Genomic DNA, 15,160 nt, shown 5'->3' with positions numbered 1-15,160 from the left:
ATGGACACATATGTAATACCCTTTGTAATAACAGAAACAAATAAATCACTATTCATCCCATGGATGTTAAAAGGATAATTCAGAAATAATATGGACAACTATGTCTACAAATTTGGTAAAAAATGAAATGGATAAATTCCTTAAAAGACACACACTACCAAAACTCAACAGAAAAAAATAGATCATCTGAATAGGCCTATATCTGTTAAAGGAATTGGATCAATAATTAATAGCCCCTCTCCAAAAGAAAGCACCAGGTCCAGATGGTATCACTAGTAAATTCCACCAAACCATTTCAACTACAATCTCTTCCAGAAAATGGAAGCAAGGGCAACACCTCCTAAATGATTTTATGAGGCCAGCATTACCCCTGACCTCCCTTCTCAGTGCCTTTCTTTTCCTGCCTGAAGGCCAAAGGCTGACTGGACTACTAGCTCTACTCACTCATCTTCAAATGTCATGGGAGCAGGTGGAGGAGTGGTGATCAGGACATGCTCTCTGCTGCTAGGAGAGATTGTGCTGGGTGTTCAGGACCCACCACACCGCATGAGTTTCCATAAATTATACATTTAATTTTTACCAACAAGAACATATTGATGTATTTATCTTGTATTTTTTAAATTATTTTTAATTGTACATTTTAAAAGAATATTTACTTCCAGATGGGTATTACATCCTAGAATTAAAAAAAAAAAAAGCAACACATGCTCCCCATGTGATTATATTAGTCCCTGTTGGGCACCACCTATTTTCAGTTCCTCTTATCAATGTTCAGAGGCACTAGATTGACTCTCAAGCTCCAAATAAAACTGGTTCCCAACTACCTGGAAACTGGAAAAAGTTTGACAACACTCAGGCATTTGACTGGGATGTTAATTTTTCTAAAAAGACCTTTTTTGGACAGAGCTGTCTTTGGATGGGGATAGAGGAGGCATGGGGAAAATGAGAGGGTTCGGGATGTGAGAAAAGGAAATATGTGAATTATGTGGCCTTAAATTTTCCCACTTTAATTTTAAAAACCGAATGTGCTCATTATGTATTTATTTGTTATCTCCTTCTCTCGCATACCTGTAGAATGAGGCTGGGTAGACAGAAGTAACAAGATAGATGCCCACCTTACCAGAAATGAAGGACAGAAGACACCAGGACTGACCTGCAGTTGAGATCACAGTCTCCACCTGCCATCTGCTGGCCTCGCTGGGCCATGGCGCTGGCCTAGGATCGCCCTCGGTTAGGCTTTCCCTGACTGTCTTCCCACAGCTCTAGGGAGAACGCTGTCCATTGAAGGATCCTTCAGGCGCGGCACCTAAAGGGTAAAAGAAAAGTGAAAAGGCCGATCAGTGTCTGTCCTGTCTGCCGTGTCTGTCCCTCGCCCCCAACCTCTGAGGGCGTTCTCAGTTCCTCAGTTCCGGGGAGGAGGAGCCAGATCTAGGAGGAAGACAGGGGGCCACTTGTTTACCCAAAGGAAAGAAGGCAGGGGAGCCTAATTCAAAGGAATCAAAGTCGTTCTGAGGTGAGGCAGTAACTTTGTATAGGGACTAAGTGTGCTTGGCATTTGTCCCTTCCCCTTGCTGAGGTGGCTTGAGAAAGAAAACGGACGGCTGGCCTAGCAGAGCAGGGAGCCTGGGACTGGAGGAGGTAGGGCCAGGGTTAGGACACCGGGCTGGGGACAGGCCCAATGCTCTGCATTATATAGTGTGTTATAAGCATTTCTGAGCTGCCTCACTTCCCCTTTAATTTCTTGTTTGTTTTTTAAACTTTGATGGTTTCCAGTAAATGTACTCAATTGTGTGACTATCACCATCACCACAATCCAGTTGTAGAACATTTTCATTACCCAAAAAGTAGAGAAAGACAAGTCATGGGAAACAGAGGTGGGTAGGGAAGCAGACCCCCCATGGCTTCTCAGATCCCCAGGACCCTGGGGTTGGACCCCTACACCTCCTCCCCTCTGGTCCCCCTCCCAGACTGGACTGGATGGGGAACACCCCACCACCACCAGCAGCAACCCGAGGTACACTCGTAATCTCACCAGTTTCTGGGGGAGGAGTGAAGCTGCAAGTTCAGCCTTCAGCTTCCTGCGCAACTGCTCACGATGCTTTCACTTTTCTTTCCTGGGAAGCCAGGCCCTCCCTGCTGCCTGTGCCAAGCACAGACTTCCTGCCTCGCCCGCTGGTATCTCCCTGCTTGTCTTCCAGTCTTCCAGGAGTGACCTCTGGCTGGCCCCTGCACCTCAGAAGGGAAGGAGCAGGTGTAAAACTCAGCATCCAGGTGGGTTTTTCACTTGGCTGCTTCGTTCGTTTTTTGGTGATTGGGCTTTTAAGTTTCATTTCCTGGCAGCAGCTGCAGGGTGAAACTCCACTGCGTAAACTGTGCGGCTCACTCTCTGTAAAACTGTGTTTTCCAAGGAGATAGAGAGTGTGTGGGATTTAATAGGAGACTACTGAACAGGGGGACAGACAGAAGGGCGGCACACACACAGCTCAACTCTTTCTTCCCTAAATTCTAGCCTGTTGTTGTGGGGGAGACAAGATTTGCTCACCACCGTGGTCATCCACGCTCTGTGATCCTGCACTCTGCCCCAAATGGCAACTCATTAATTATCCACTGTGCCAGTGACTCGAGGTAGTTGGGAAGTGGGGAAAAAGGAGGAAATAAGGAGGGTACATTTCATTTTCTCTGTGGTGTATCGTAAACTCCTTATAGTTTTTCTTCAAGCATATCCATAATTATTTACCTGAAATAAATTCCTAGAAGTGGAATCTGGAACTCAAGGGAGCACATATTTAGGACATTTGGCCATGATTACTAAGTTAGCCTTCAGCTTCCACCAGGAGAGTCTGTGATTGGTGCTATTATTTTCTATTGTGGTCCAGTTGAGAGGCAAACTTGTTATTAAGTTCTCTTTATTTGCACTGTTCTGGCTACTAGTGAGTTACCCTGTTTTTTATTATATTTATTGCACAATTATATAATTGCCTGTTTATGTCTTTTGCTTTTTTTCTACGTGGATGTTTGTCTTTTATTTGCTCATTTTCAAGACTTCTTCACATAATTAAAATCTGAACACTCATAGATGAGACGTGGTATCAGGTGCTGGCGAGAAATGGGGCTTTGGTCTCCTTTGCCACTGAATACCTTGGGCAGAATTCTTAACCTCTCTGGGCTTCATCCCTGGAAATCATAACAGACAAGGAATGAGGGGGGTCACTTCATTAATTATATAAATATCTAATCACTATGCTGAACCCTGAAAACTAATATAATAATGAATGTCAACTGTAATTGAACAATCACAGAAAGCACTATTTTTAAGAGTGAGGAACCAAGGGAGTGTTCTGTTCTGAAAGCTGTTATATAATTAGTCGTCCTAAATGTAACCCCAGGGCCTCTTCCTCTTCTTAGCGTGTCGTGTGTTCATTCTGACTTTCTCTAGCTCTGTGCTCTTTACAATATCCTTCCCTCATGCATGTCGTGGATGGGAGATTTCTTTACCTTTTGTTCTCTGTCTTTCAGGATTTCTTCACAATTATAGAGGCCCACCCCACCCCTCCACCCCTGGCATGTTTTCTTGTTTTCTAGTACTGTTCTGGATTTTCTTTTTTATAATATTTTTTTTTCTGTCAACTCAAAGGATAGGAGAATGGAGAAAGAGAGAGACAGGGTACTCAATCTGCCACTGGGTTTAAATCCTGGGAAATAGTCATTAATTACAGTTCCATTTTCTCTTGGACATAAAATGGAGTTGGAAAAACGGGATCTCTGTTCGTTTTGTTTTTTAAATATCTCTAGATGAATGAATATTTTGTCAATGCTTCCCTCTTCTTGACAATTTGTCAGGAAATGTCATCTGTCAATTTCCTGCCTATTAAACTTACTATCTTCTCATGACCTACAAATGGTGAATTTTATAAATGTGGCATGGGCATGGGAAAAGGCACATGTCTAAGATATGAAATTGATACATAAATCAGTCAAGTCACCTTTACTAATTATGTCTTTTATATTCTTTGTGTTTTTATTTATGTTTTGCCTATTTGTGTGTTGAAAATTGTAGGTGATTTATTAAAGTTTTTAACCTAACATTTATCCTGTTTCCATCTTTTTGCCTGTTTGGGGCCATCCCTTTTACATAAGCATGGCTTGTGGGTCTAGGGTTAAGCTGCAGTCTAGGAAATCTTAACTCAACTCAATGTAGCCACAGACCATAGTGCTTATGACTGGGGGAGCCAGGAACCAGAAAGTCAGGATTAATTCACCTGTACCACTTCCAGGTTGCACAACTTAGGGTGAGTTGTTAAACCCCTCTATGTTTCAGTGTCCTTGACAATAAAAATGGCTGCAATCATAGTAATCAAAGGTTTTGTGAAGGTCAAATAAGTCACTTCATGGGAAACCCTTAAAATCTGGCACACTGGAAGCTCTCAATTAATATTAACTATTTTTAATACCTGTCCGATGTTTAACCAGCAGCTCCTTTGGGATTTCAGAGTCATGTCGCTGGTCACTTTTAGCCTCCATTATTGCTGGGTGTTGTCCTATAACCAGAGTCTTTGAGGCAGATGTTGCTTTGCAGACTGCTCAGGGATGCCTTTGGGGCCAGAATGCTCACTAAACACAAAGGGCAGCTTCCCAAGCTCCACAATGTCTTTGCTTCCCTCTTTTTTTTCTTCTGCCCCTTCCATAGGATGTTCAACATCACCCGAGACTTAAAAGAAACTCTTCGCCAGCATTTCATCTTCCAGAAGCTGGAGATCTCCTATGCCATATGCAAGCCATTTCCCTTCTTGGAAGGCCTCCGAGACAAATCCTTCATCTCTGAGAAAATGTACATGGTGAGTCATGTTGACCACATCCACATAACAGCCCAGTTCTCACCAAGAGCCCAATTGTTGAAGTCCCAAACCAACCCCGCCCCCCACACACACACACACACATACACACACACACCGGATTTCTAGAGTTTAGAAGGCCTGGACTCAAATGGTCATTGGCAGAAAAAGAGGATATCATAGGGTGATCTCAAACTGGGTGACTTAAAAGAAATAATGGCTCTGGCTGAGTAACTCAGTTAGTTGGAGCATTGTCCTAATACACCAAGGTTGGGGGTTCAATCCCTAGTCAGGGAACAGACAAGAATCAACCAGTGAATACATAAATAAGTTCAACAACAAGTCAATGTTTCTCTCTCTCTCTCTCTCCAAAAAAATCACTAAATCAAAAAAAATTTTTTTAATGTATTTCCCCACAGTTCTGGAGGCCAGAAATCGAAAATCAAGGTGTTGCCAAGGTTGATTTTTTCCTAGAGTTTCTGAGGGAGTCTGTTTCCTGACTTTTTTCTGGTGGTATCAGCAATGTTTGGTATTCTTGACTTATAAAAACATCTAATCACTGCTTCCATCTCTACATCACTTTATTTGTGTGTCTTCTCCCTTCCTCTCTCTCTCTTCTAAGAACACTTGTCATTGTGACTTAGGGCCCACCTAATCCAAAATGATCCTTAATTATATCAGCAAATACCTTTTTTAAAAAAAACAAGATCACATTCACAGGTTTCAAGTGGATATATCTTTGGAGGGAGGGGACACTATTTATCCTACTAATGCACCATTTTAATTACTAAGAGCATGGCACCCATGATCCATTCTAATCTGAAAAAAAGGCAGGCAATGGGATATGTCTATGTGTATAAAAATGGCATTCTTTTCATATAATTTGGGGTGATTACGGCAATTCCTGAGCCTAGGGAAGTGTTAGCAGTGATAGAACCCTCTCCCCGAGTATTGGCCTGGTTGGCTCTAAGCCCTCTCTAGATCATAGCCCAGCTGTCACTTCTCAGAGATGTCTCCTTGACCTACTCCTAATTAAGACCCCCCCTCATTATTCTTCCTATGATTTCCCTTAATAAAATTTCTCTCAACAATAATTGTATATTTATTTAATTTGTATTTATTATTTAACTAGAGGCCCAGTACATGAATTTGTGCACAGGTAGTTTCTGGCAGGTCTGTCCCTATCAGGGTGGGGGGGCCGATCGGGGGTGGGGCTGGCCAGGGGAGGGGTTGCAGGTGTTTGGCCAGCCTGCCATGTCCCCTGGTCGAACTCCCAGTCAAACTCCCAGTCGAGGGAACAATTTGCATATTAGCCTTTTATTATATAGGATGCCTATCTTCTTTGCCTGACAGTGCCCCTCCCCCAATAAGAGAGCACCATGTTAATTTTCTCCATTGCTTTGTACACTAGGACTAGACTAGTAGGTGCTCCATAAACATTTTACAATTAATTCTCTCTTGCCATATTTGTCTTCTTAGCCATCCTCTCATCAAGAAAAATTCTCTGGGTCATTTCCCTATGGCTAGAATCTATTTGGGCCATCTCAAGTCCAAGAGGCAAAAAGAGAACACAGGCTAACAAAAATCAACAGAATAACAACTAGTTACTGACCACTGGGTCAACTGCTGAAGTGTCCTGCCCAGAGCCTTAGAGAATGGAATTATACCATAACAGTCTTTGACTCCACTTTCCTTTCTTAAAATTTCTCTATTCCCTCAAATAAACCTAAAATAAGGTTTACAAAACAGACTTATTTTAAAGAAGGCTAAATTATTTATTTCTATGACTATCAAAGTATATATGAAGTTCCCAAGTAAACAGGTAAAACTGTGATTTTTCTACATTAGAGTGTTTGACTATACATTTTGCATTAAATTCCTTCTTAAAAGAGCAAAATAGCTCTGTTACAACTTAGAAAACCACATATATATAAAAAACCTCTATCTTTATAATCATGTATAATAATCCTTCATTCTGTTTCTTAAGGAGTCCATGGAAGCCTGTAGAAATATGGTCCCTGTATCCAAAGTGGTATACAACATTCTCACCAAAATGGAGGAGCCATTTAATCTGTCATTTCTGGAAATGTTGTTCAGTCCGATCAATCTACGTGAATACCCCAACCTGGTGGCAATTCAGAGGAGCTTCAGAAATGGTATGATGCTTCTTAAATACCTCTGGGGCTATAGAAGCATGAGGGGGGTTGCTATGCTGAAAGTTTGGGTTGTTTTCCAGCCCCAGACAGGCATGTGGGCCCATGTTAAAGAGGCACTTTAATTGCCCACTTTTCCTTTGGGAAGGTGTGGGCCATGCTCTCTCACAGATATGGCAGCAAGAGTAGCCTCTAGCCCTGGTTCTCTAAGATGACTTTCTAGAGGGCACATATGTTTCTGTCTGACCTGTTCTAAGAATTTGGGAAAATTGTACCGATTAGCATACTGGACAGTCTCTAAGGAATGCATAAAATGAGGAAATGCAAAGTTCCATAGACCCTTTCTGACGGAAGGACAAGGAGAGCAAGAGAGGAAGAGTAATGGGTAAGGAGAGATAATAATAAGTATATCCTTTGTTGGTGGTATTGTTTTCTTTTTGAGTGCTTATTTTGTGCCAGGCAATATCCCAGGCACTTCATATGATTATTTCATATCATATTTAAAATAATCCTGTGGAGTCACAATTAACCCCATCCTATCTAATAAAGATGGAGTATGCAAATTGACCATAACTCCAAGACAAATATGGCGGCACCCACAGCCAATAAGAAGGGAATATGCAAGTTTGATGTGACAAGGCGAGAGGTGGAAGGAGGCTCCAGGCCGGAGTGCAGGAGGTGCTGGCAGCCAGGGGAAGGAAAGCTTATTCTTGCACGAATCTTTGTGCATCAGGCCTCTGGTATAACATATAAGGAAATTAAAGCTCTAAGTAAAAGTAACTTTCCCAAAGATATTTGTCTGTTAAGAGCAGAGCCAGAAGTCCTACCTGGATCTCCTAATACAAGGGCCTGGAATGTTAATCACTCCACTAAAGCAGATAGCTGGGAGGCAGAGTGTGATACTGGAGGAGAACAGAAAAGGAGGGGAATTGTGGACACAGAGGCAGAAAGAGGATATGAGAAAGACATGGAGCATGAAGACACTTAGAGGGAGAAAGAACTGAATAAATAAAGGAGTAGAAAAAAGAATGGTGATAGAGATCGGAAAAAAAAGAAGAAAGAGGAGCAGATGGTAAAACGGTTTCAGGTTTGAGGAGAAACACAAGGTTCACTTATCTGAGAACAGCAGGGGAGAGACCAGCAGAGCACTATTGCTGAGAGCTCTCCAACACTTTTCCATCCAAAGGCTCCTTCCCAAAGGGAGAAATGAATCCTTGGGCTCAAGGGGCCTCAAAAGAGAAAAGTGACCCTTTAGGCAAGCATGTGGCCCATGCTCCTGGCAGCATTGGGGCATTTCCGGGAGAAATGTTGTTCTCAAAGGCCATGCCAAGCAAGTCTGACAGTCAGGCTTGTCCCCTTGACCTAGCTGAGCTCAAACTTCCTTCCTGATCTATTACTCTGTGATTTTTTTCTGGGTCCCTCTCCAAAATCCTACCTTACTTGCCTTTTTCTGTTCACTGATTGAAACAACTTTACTTCTGAAATAAATGATGGGGAAGAATCATAAGAGAAAACCACCATTGGCCATGCCAGGGAACAGCCTTGGAAAAGTCATGGGCCTGGGGTACTCTGGATGGGAAGGAAGTTGGGTGTGGCCAGATCACAGGGTACAAGGTGAGGAGGCACAGAAGCTGAGTCTGCAGAAACAAGAAACACTATGAAAAGAAATTCATATTTTATCTTACTTGCTACAGGGAATCATGATATGCTTATTTATTAAAACAGGGGAATCTAGTCAATTAAAGCATTGTTCATAATTGTCTAAATTCTGAAGGCAAAATTAAGGAAAATCTAAAAAATTTAAATCCCTGGGGACAAAGTGAAACTCAACTTTGTGTGTGAAACTACTTTGTTGTCAGATCAAGGCTAGATACAGTTAGTATAGCACTGCTCAAATTCATAAATTAAAAAGAGGCCACAAATGGATGGCGATGCAATAAATCAATTCTCTGCACCTGGGGGGAGAATGAATACCTCTATGCCCCCCAACCTGTTGGAAGTCATGTGTGTAAAGAAATGCCTTTCCCACATAATTCTGAGTCTCTAGGGTGCTGATGTGTGCTCCTTTACAATTCCAGTTGTCACGTCCTGTGGAGGTTGGAGAGGAACCACAGTGACCGTCTTTGAAGTCCCAACCAACTCAAGAGGTAGAAGCCCCCATCAGAACCTGCTGCCACTGCCTGCACCCCAGCGCCCCCTACTAAGATGCCCGACCCCTGTGCCCAGAGTCAATCAGCCCAGTGCAATCCCACAGCACAGCAATAAGATCCTGGACAAGCCACCCAGCTCTGCTGGCCCTGCCAAGGCTCTCCCAAGAGTCATCCAGGAAGGAAGGACTATTCCAGGTGAGATACAGATTCAGTCCAACACCTGGACATCACCAGCCTGGGTGCCTGTGGCCATGTCTACAACCCCAAGGTCCCACCATACACCTTCCATACACCCACCTCCCATATACAGCCTTTTCTAAGACGGATTATGTACACTGCGAAGGGCCTGGGTGTGGAGCCCAGAGCCCTGCTTCCATCCCTGGAACAGCCCAACCCTCTGCCCTTGGACCTTGGTGCTCCATCTACCCCAGGCATTTTTACCCTTCACTCTCCTCCCCACACCCTGTCCATCTAACCTGTAATGATTTTCCTTCCTCTCTTCAACAGCCAACTTGACATCCCACATAAATGATGAAGAAGGCTCACAAGAGGTTCCCAGCACTCCCCCTGCTACTGTGCAAGGTAATGTACTTAAGGCTAGCTTAGTTTAGCTCAAGGGAGCTGTGAAGGGAGGATACGCACCTGCCAACCAGGAGGCTGGTGGTAGGAACCCTGAGAGAAAGAACTGTGTATGACAAAGAAAAAGACAGAGGGGAACCAATGCAGTGACTTGGCACAGGACCACTTTCAGTGTCGCTGCCACAGCCAGTGTGATTCTGTGATGTCCAATAGCCCTGTCCAACCAACACTCAAACACTGTTCTGATTGAAAAATAACTTGGGCAAGACTCACATCCACCACCCTCACCTGATTGCCCACCCTCTGATTGATTACAGGCCTTTCAGTTTCAACTGTATTCATTTTCATATGGTTTGAATTCTAAGAGTAGTGGTATTAAAATTATTAGAAAAGAGGATAACATGTTGAAAGGTCTGCTGGACCTGATTTAGTTTCTGAGACTGTGTCACTTATCAACCACAAAGCATCATTATAAAGGAGTTGGAGTTTGACAAATATACCATGGTATATTTTAGGTGCTGCCAGAAATGGTAGCTGTCATAAATTTTGCGAATTAGGGGTCCTCTTTGGTCCAAATAATGTTTCCTCTACACCTCTAATACATATATATATTTAATATATGATTAAGGTTAACATCATCATAGAGTGAATAACAATGTAAGATTCCATATTCTAGATTTTTCAAAGAAAAAACATAAGTACCATAATTAAATTAGTAAGTAGCCATTGAAAGCAAATGATAGCTCACTCTCCCACTCTGCCTCACCCTCACTAGGCCTTGGTGTTCAGTCCGGGCCCCATCGTTTTCTCCTGATAGAATAGATTGTTCTTTTTCCTCCATCTCTGATCCCTGCTTGCTGGTTCTGGCATCTGAAATTCCTTTTCTTCTTCTGCTCAGTGTCCAGTGATCACCCGAGCCCTCAAGTAAAAGATAAAGAAGATACTCAAGAGATGCCCCAGGCTCCCTCAGCCCCCGAGCCAGGTAATTTTGATTTAAGCAACTTAAGTCCACCTTAGTCTTTATGTCTGCAAAGAGGAGAAACCATTTGAATCTTCTAGAGATAGGGCTCTCCTCACTGCTCCTGACCACCATCACGGTGCAGGTCCTGGCTGCTCACCCAGCCCTTGGAGGCTTGGGCAGACAGGAGACCTGAGCTCCTAGAGCAGTGATGGCGAACCTTTTGAGCTCGGCGTGTCAGCATTTTGAAAAACCCTAACTTAACTCTGGTGCTGTATCACATATAGAATTTTTTGATATTTGCAACCATAGTAAAACAAGGATTTATATTTTTGATATTTATTTTATATATTTAAATGCCATTTAACAAAGAAAAATCAACCAAAAAAATTGAGTTTGCGTGTCACCTCTGACACGCATGTCATAGGTTCGCCATCACTGTCCTAGTGGGAGATAGAGTCCCTGGGGAAGGCAAGGTGGACTGGGAAGGGGACACCATTGACAGGAATGGGAGTCCTCCTAATACCCACTGGACCTAAATTCAAACACCACTAAGGGGTCTGCAAAGGGAGAACATTCCTCTTTCAGAGGGGTTGTGGCGGGAACACTGGGGAAAGCACGAAGCACTGAGCTTTCCATAATTAAATTAGTAAGGACTGCTTGACTCAGCCACCCTTTGAGGCCACTTAAATAAGGCAAGGCTCAAAACTGCTCTATCAAAATGCAAAGCAAGCAAAACCACTGTGTGGCCTGAACACTGAATCAGTGCCCCAGACATGGATGGCCCTCCTTCCCAGTCCCCACCCTAACTGTGGGAAACAATCACTGTCAACTTTCACAATTTCTGAATTTTTAAAAATTAATATTATTTAAATAGTTTTAAATGCAACAAATTGTTTAAAGGGTCTAGCGACTGCTTGCCACCTGCCCCAGTTACCTGTTCCTAAATAGGCCAGAATTGGAGATGGATGTCATAGCCTTGTGAAAGCAAAAAGGTGACAGCTTTCTTGAGATGGGCTTCTGTCTGTGATGGCTTTGAGCCCTTCTATCTTTCTTAGTGCAGCAGAAACTAAGAGCAGTTGTATTTATTTGCTGTTAATAAGCGCTAGCAAGTACCTCCTGGCTCCTGCTTTCTTCAGCTGATATATATAAGGCACTTAGCCTCCTTCACTATTTCTTAAGGTGAAATAAACAGGTAGAGCAGGTTAAAAATATACATTCATAGAAGTCTAAGCAATAACATATATTTTTTATATGGCAGACATTCACCTTCACTGTGGCTGACAGAATTCAAGGTCACCACTTCCACTGCTGTCAGAATCATTCCCTGAGTGAGGGCTACTGAGAGTCCCTGTACTCATCTTCCACTGAGTAAGGGGAATCCAACCAATGGGCCAAACTGAGCCCTCCTCTGTGAGCAATTGCTCTCTGGTTCTGTGATAGTCACGCAAGTCACAATAACCACAAGTTTGATTGACTCCGGGCAGAGCCAGGAAACCGTATAGACTAGCAGGTCCCCAGCCCTGGGCCACACATGTCCTCCATCCCCTTGTTCTCACATTGAGCTCCTTCAGCACTTTCTCTTTAGCCCATCTGACCTCTGAAATGAATTGTGTTTCCATGATCAGTGATAAGAAATGATCCTCCTGAACCAAATGAGCCAGCAAAGCCCCAGGAGGCAGCCAGCACACCTCTCATCAAGAAAGGTAAGGATTGCCCTCCTCTTATAGGCATCAGGAGGGGGAATGCGAAGCTGCATCCTGTTTTTCTGATTGGATCTTGTCATGAGCACTCTCTCTGTGATTGTAGCCATGACGCTCAGCACTATTTGTTTCTCCAATTCCCTTTCACCGCCTCTTCCTTTGAGGCCTTCATTAAATGATAGGAAAAGCGGAAGGCATTTAGAGCCATTATAATATGCACCCCTTGAAATTGCCTGTTCTGCAATCACCAAGCTCTCCTATATCCACAACTTCATAGAGGTTTAGTCCGCACCTCCTTTAACTGAAAGGTGGTTTCCCAAGAGCACACTGCTTTCTCTTAAGACATGGGTTCATATTCGCTCTGCTATCACTTACCTCAATGTACAAGGCAGGCTGTATGTCACACCTTGCTCCGCACTGTTCCCAGCCAGCCCCTTGCTCCCCCATCCCCTTTGTTGAGGCTTAACCATTCAGTGAATTATTCACTACTTCATCAGTATCATCCCTGGACTTCCCCTCCACTCCCCAGCAGAACTCAAAGCTGACAAGAGTTTTTCTATTTCAAGTCTTGCCATCTTCCTGGACACCTTCAATGTACCCTATATAATAAAGAGGTAATATGCAAATTGACCATCATGCCCTTACACAAGATGGTCGCCCCCATGTGGTCACAAGATGGCCACCACAAGATGGCCAGCAGGGAAGGGCAGTTAGGAGCAACCAGGCTAGCAAGGGAGGGCAGTTGGGGGCAACCAGGCCAGCAGGGGAAGGCAGTTGGGGATAACTGGGCCTTCAGGGGAGGGAGGGAAGTTAGGGGGACCAGGCCTGCAGGGAGGGCAGTGGAGACAACAGGCCAAGGCCGAGAGACCCCGCCAGCACACAAATCCATGCACCGGGCCTCTAGTATATGAATAACAGGCCCATCCAATACTCTGATTTCTGTAATCCTTCATCTGATAATTTTCAATTACTTTTCCTCCACCAGTTCTTTGCCTTCTGCACCTTAAGACTATCCACAGGCCCTTTCACCACTCAAACCTGGCTCAACTTCCCAATAATTAAATAATCCCTTTTTTGACACAAAATCCTTGAGTTTGCTCCTTCTACAATAATCATTCAACCTCTGATTTCCCCTTCTCAGCACAATCTTAAAAAATTAATTTTAAAATATCCTTCCCTGATTTCTTCCTACAATGTGTTCCCTCTGTAGCTGTCCTTCAACCTCATTGGGATGACCAGTCCACTGGCCTTTCCCTTGTTCAGTCCATCATCTGCCTTTCCTCACACTCCTTCATACCAGCTTGGAATCCAAGAGCCACCATTTCAGTAACCTATGGCAAATACTTAACCTGCCTTGAATGTCTTTTCCTAGAACTCTCCGGTAGGTCTTGAAGGAGCCTATTACTGCTTTCTGCACACTGCATCTAAAAACAGGCACTGCTGGGAAGAGGCACACAGCAGAGCAGACTGTGTAGTCTGCCACTGTGTCTTCACGATTTCAGCTAAATGATCCCTCCACACCTTGAGACAATCCTACTTCCTGTGTGATCCTTTCAAACTCTGAGCTCGTTTTTTCAAACTTCTGCCCTTCTTGATGCCTCCTTTTTTTTCTCAAGAGCTTAATTTTCCTCCTAATTCATAGAAACCTATCAGGTGGGAATTTCCTCCTCTCTGGTTCCCTCCTCTCTCCAAGGCAGTCCTTCGCCTGACAGTGGAATTCACCATCAACCTCTCACAAGGATCTGCATCCTAACCAATGCCCACGCCTATCCCAGCTCATAAAGGAAATTTCTCTTGATCCCCATCTCACTTTACTTGCCTCCATGGCCCTTCCCTCCAGTTCACAACAAAGCTTCTAGAAATGCATTACCTGGACTCATTGTCTCCTTTTCTTCATGTCTCTCCTGCCTCTGCCACTTTAGAATTTCTTCTCTGCCATTACTCCATGAAGCAGCATCACCTAAGGTCACCAATGACCACCTAGCTATTGTCATTTGAAGACCAAACATAAAGGCTGAGAATTGTTGACATAGACAATTGGGAGATCTATGTGTGTAGCTATAAAAGATTATATGTATTCTTTCTTTTTAGCAAAGAAAAGAAAAAGAAGTATGTGGTCAGTTCCTAAAAAGAGACAACAGAAAAAAAGACTTCTACAAGGTAAGATGACAGTAGAAGAGCAGGCTGGAGGCTGGAGGCAGCTCCTGCTTGTAGGTCAAGGTGTGGGAAGGTGAATTGTATTCTAAATGTAATGTGAAGCCATTGACAGATCTAATCAGTGAATGACCCTATCCAATTCTAAACTTGACAAGACTGATTTGAATGCTGTGTAAAGAATGAATTGGAAATAGAAAAGAATGGAAATAGGGAAACCATTTGGAGAGCAGATGTCATGAGAGTCGATAGTAACCTGGATTCAGATCAAGCAGTGAAGACTGAGAGAGGAGGACCAATTCAAAGTCAGTTTGGAGGTTGAGTTGACAGGACTTGATAAACTGGAAACTGAGGATGAAAAAGACAGTGATCTCAAGGCTTGCTCTTCAATTTCTGGCTTGAATGTCTGGGTGAATGGTGGTGCCATTGCTGAGAAAGGATACAATATATTTGGGGGGAGATTTTATAATTCAGTTTTTTACCTGTCCATTTGAAGATCTGTGCTAACCATCTATGCAGTTGTGCCTAATATGTGCTTTGCCAAGAACTGTGACAGGATGAGATGTTACCCTACTTGCACAGTCATATTCTTTAGAACTATGACTACTGCAGAAACACAAGTCACCTGGGT

The 15,160-nt window shown here is 43.4% G+C and overlaps 2 protein-coding genes across 2 annotated transcripts in view; one reads left to right on the top strand and one right to left on the bottom strand.

Moving 5' to 3' along the window:
• The window catches only part of LOC102760145 (nuclear body protein SP140-like protein), a 64,177-nt gene extending 62,086 nt beyond the window's left edge, over positions 1 to 2,091 (bottom strand). The window contains 2 exon segments of the mRNA XM_015561802.1: positions 1,154 to 1,291; positions 2,033 to 2,091. Coding sequence (XP_015417288.1) covers positions 1,154 to 1,206 — 53 coding nt within the window. The 5' untranslated portion in view covers positions 1,207 to 1,291; positions 2,033 to 2,091.
• Positions 1,416 to 15,160, top strand: part of SP110 (SP110 nuclear body protein) — a 32,936-nt gene continuing 19,191 nt past the window's right edge. Inside the window, exons 1-9 of the mRNA XM_006760408.2 lie at positions 1,416 to 1,513; positions 2,199 to 2,271; positions 4,688 to 4,835; positions 6,820 to 6,988; positions 9,064 to 9,330; positions 9,643 to 9,717; positions 10,613 to 10,696; positions 12,301 to 12,378; positions 14,467 to 14,535. Of these exons, the coding sequence (XP_006760471.1) occupies positions 4,689 to 4,835; positions 6,820 to 6,988; positions 9,064 to 9,330; positions 9,643 to 9,717; positions 10,613 to 10,696; positions 12,301 to 12,378; positions 14,467 to 14,535 (889 nt within the window). The 5' untranslated portion in view covers positions 1,416 to 1,513; positions 2,199 to 2,271; position 4,688. The remainder of the gene's footprint in view (positions 1,514 to 2,198; positions 2,272 to 4,687; positions 4,836 to 6,819; positions 6,989 to 9,063; positions 9,331 to 9,642; positions 9,718 to 10,612; positions 10,697 to 12,300; positions 12,379 to 14,466; positions 14,536 to 15,160) is intronic.

Source organism: Myotis davidii, unplaced genomic scaffold (genome assembly GCF_000327345.1).
Source record: "Myotis davidii unplaced genomic scaffold, ASM32734v1 scaffold370, whole genome shotgun sequence".
Classification (NCBI taxonomy): domain Eukaryota; kingdom Metazoa; phylum Chordata; class Mammalia; order Chiroptera; family Vespertilionidae; genus Myotis; species Myotis davidii.
Note: the sequence above shows the minus strand (reverse complement) of the source record. Positions and strands in the feature narration are given on the sequence as shown.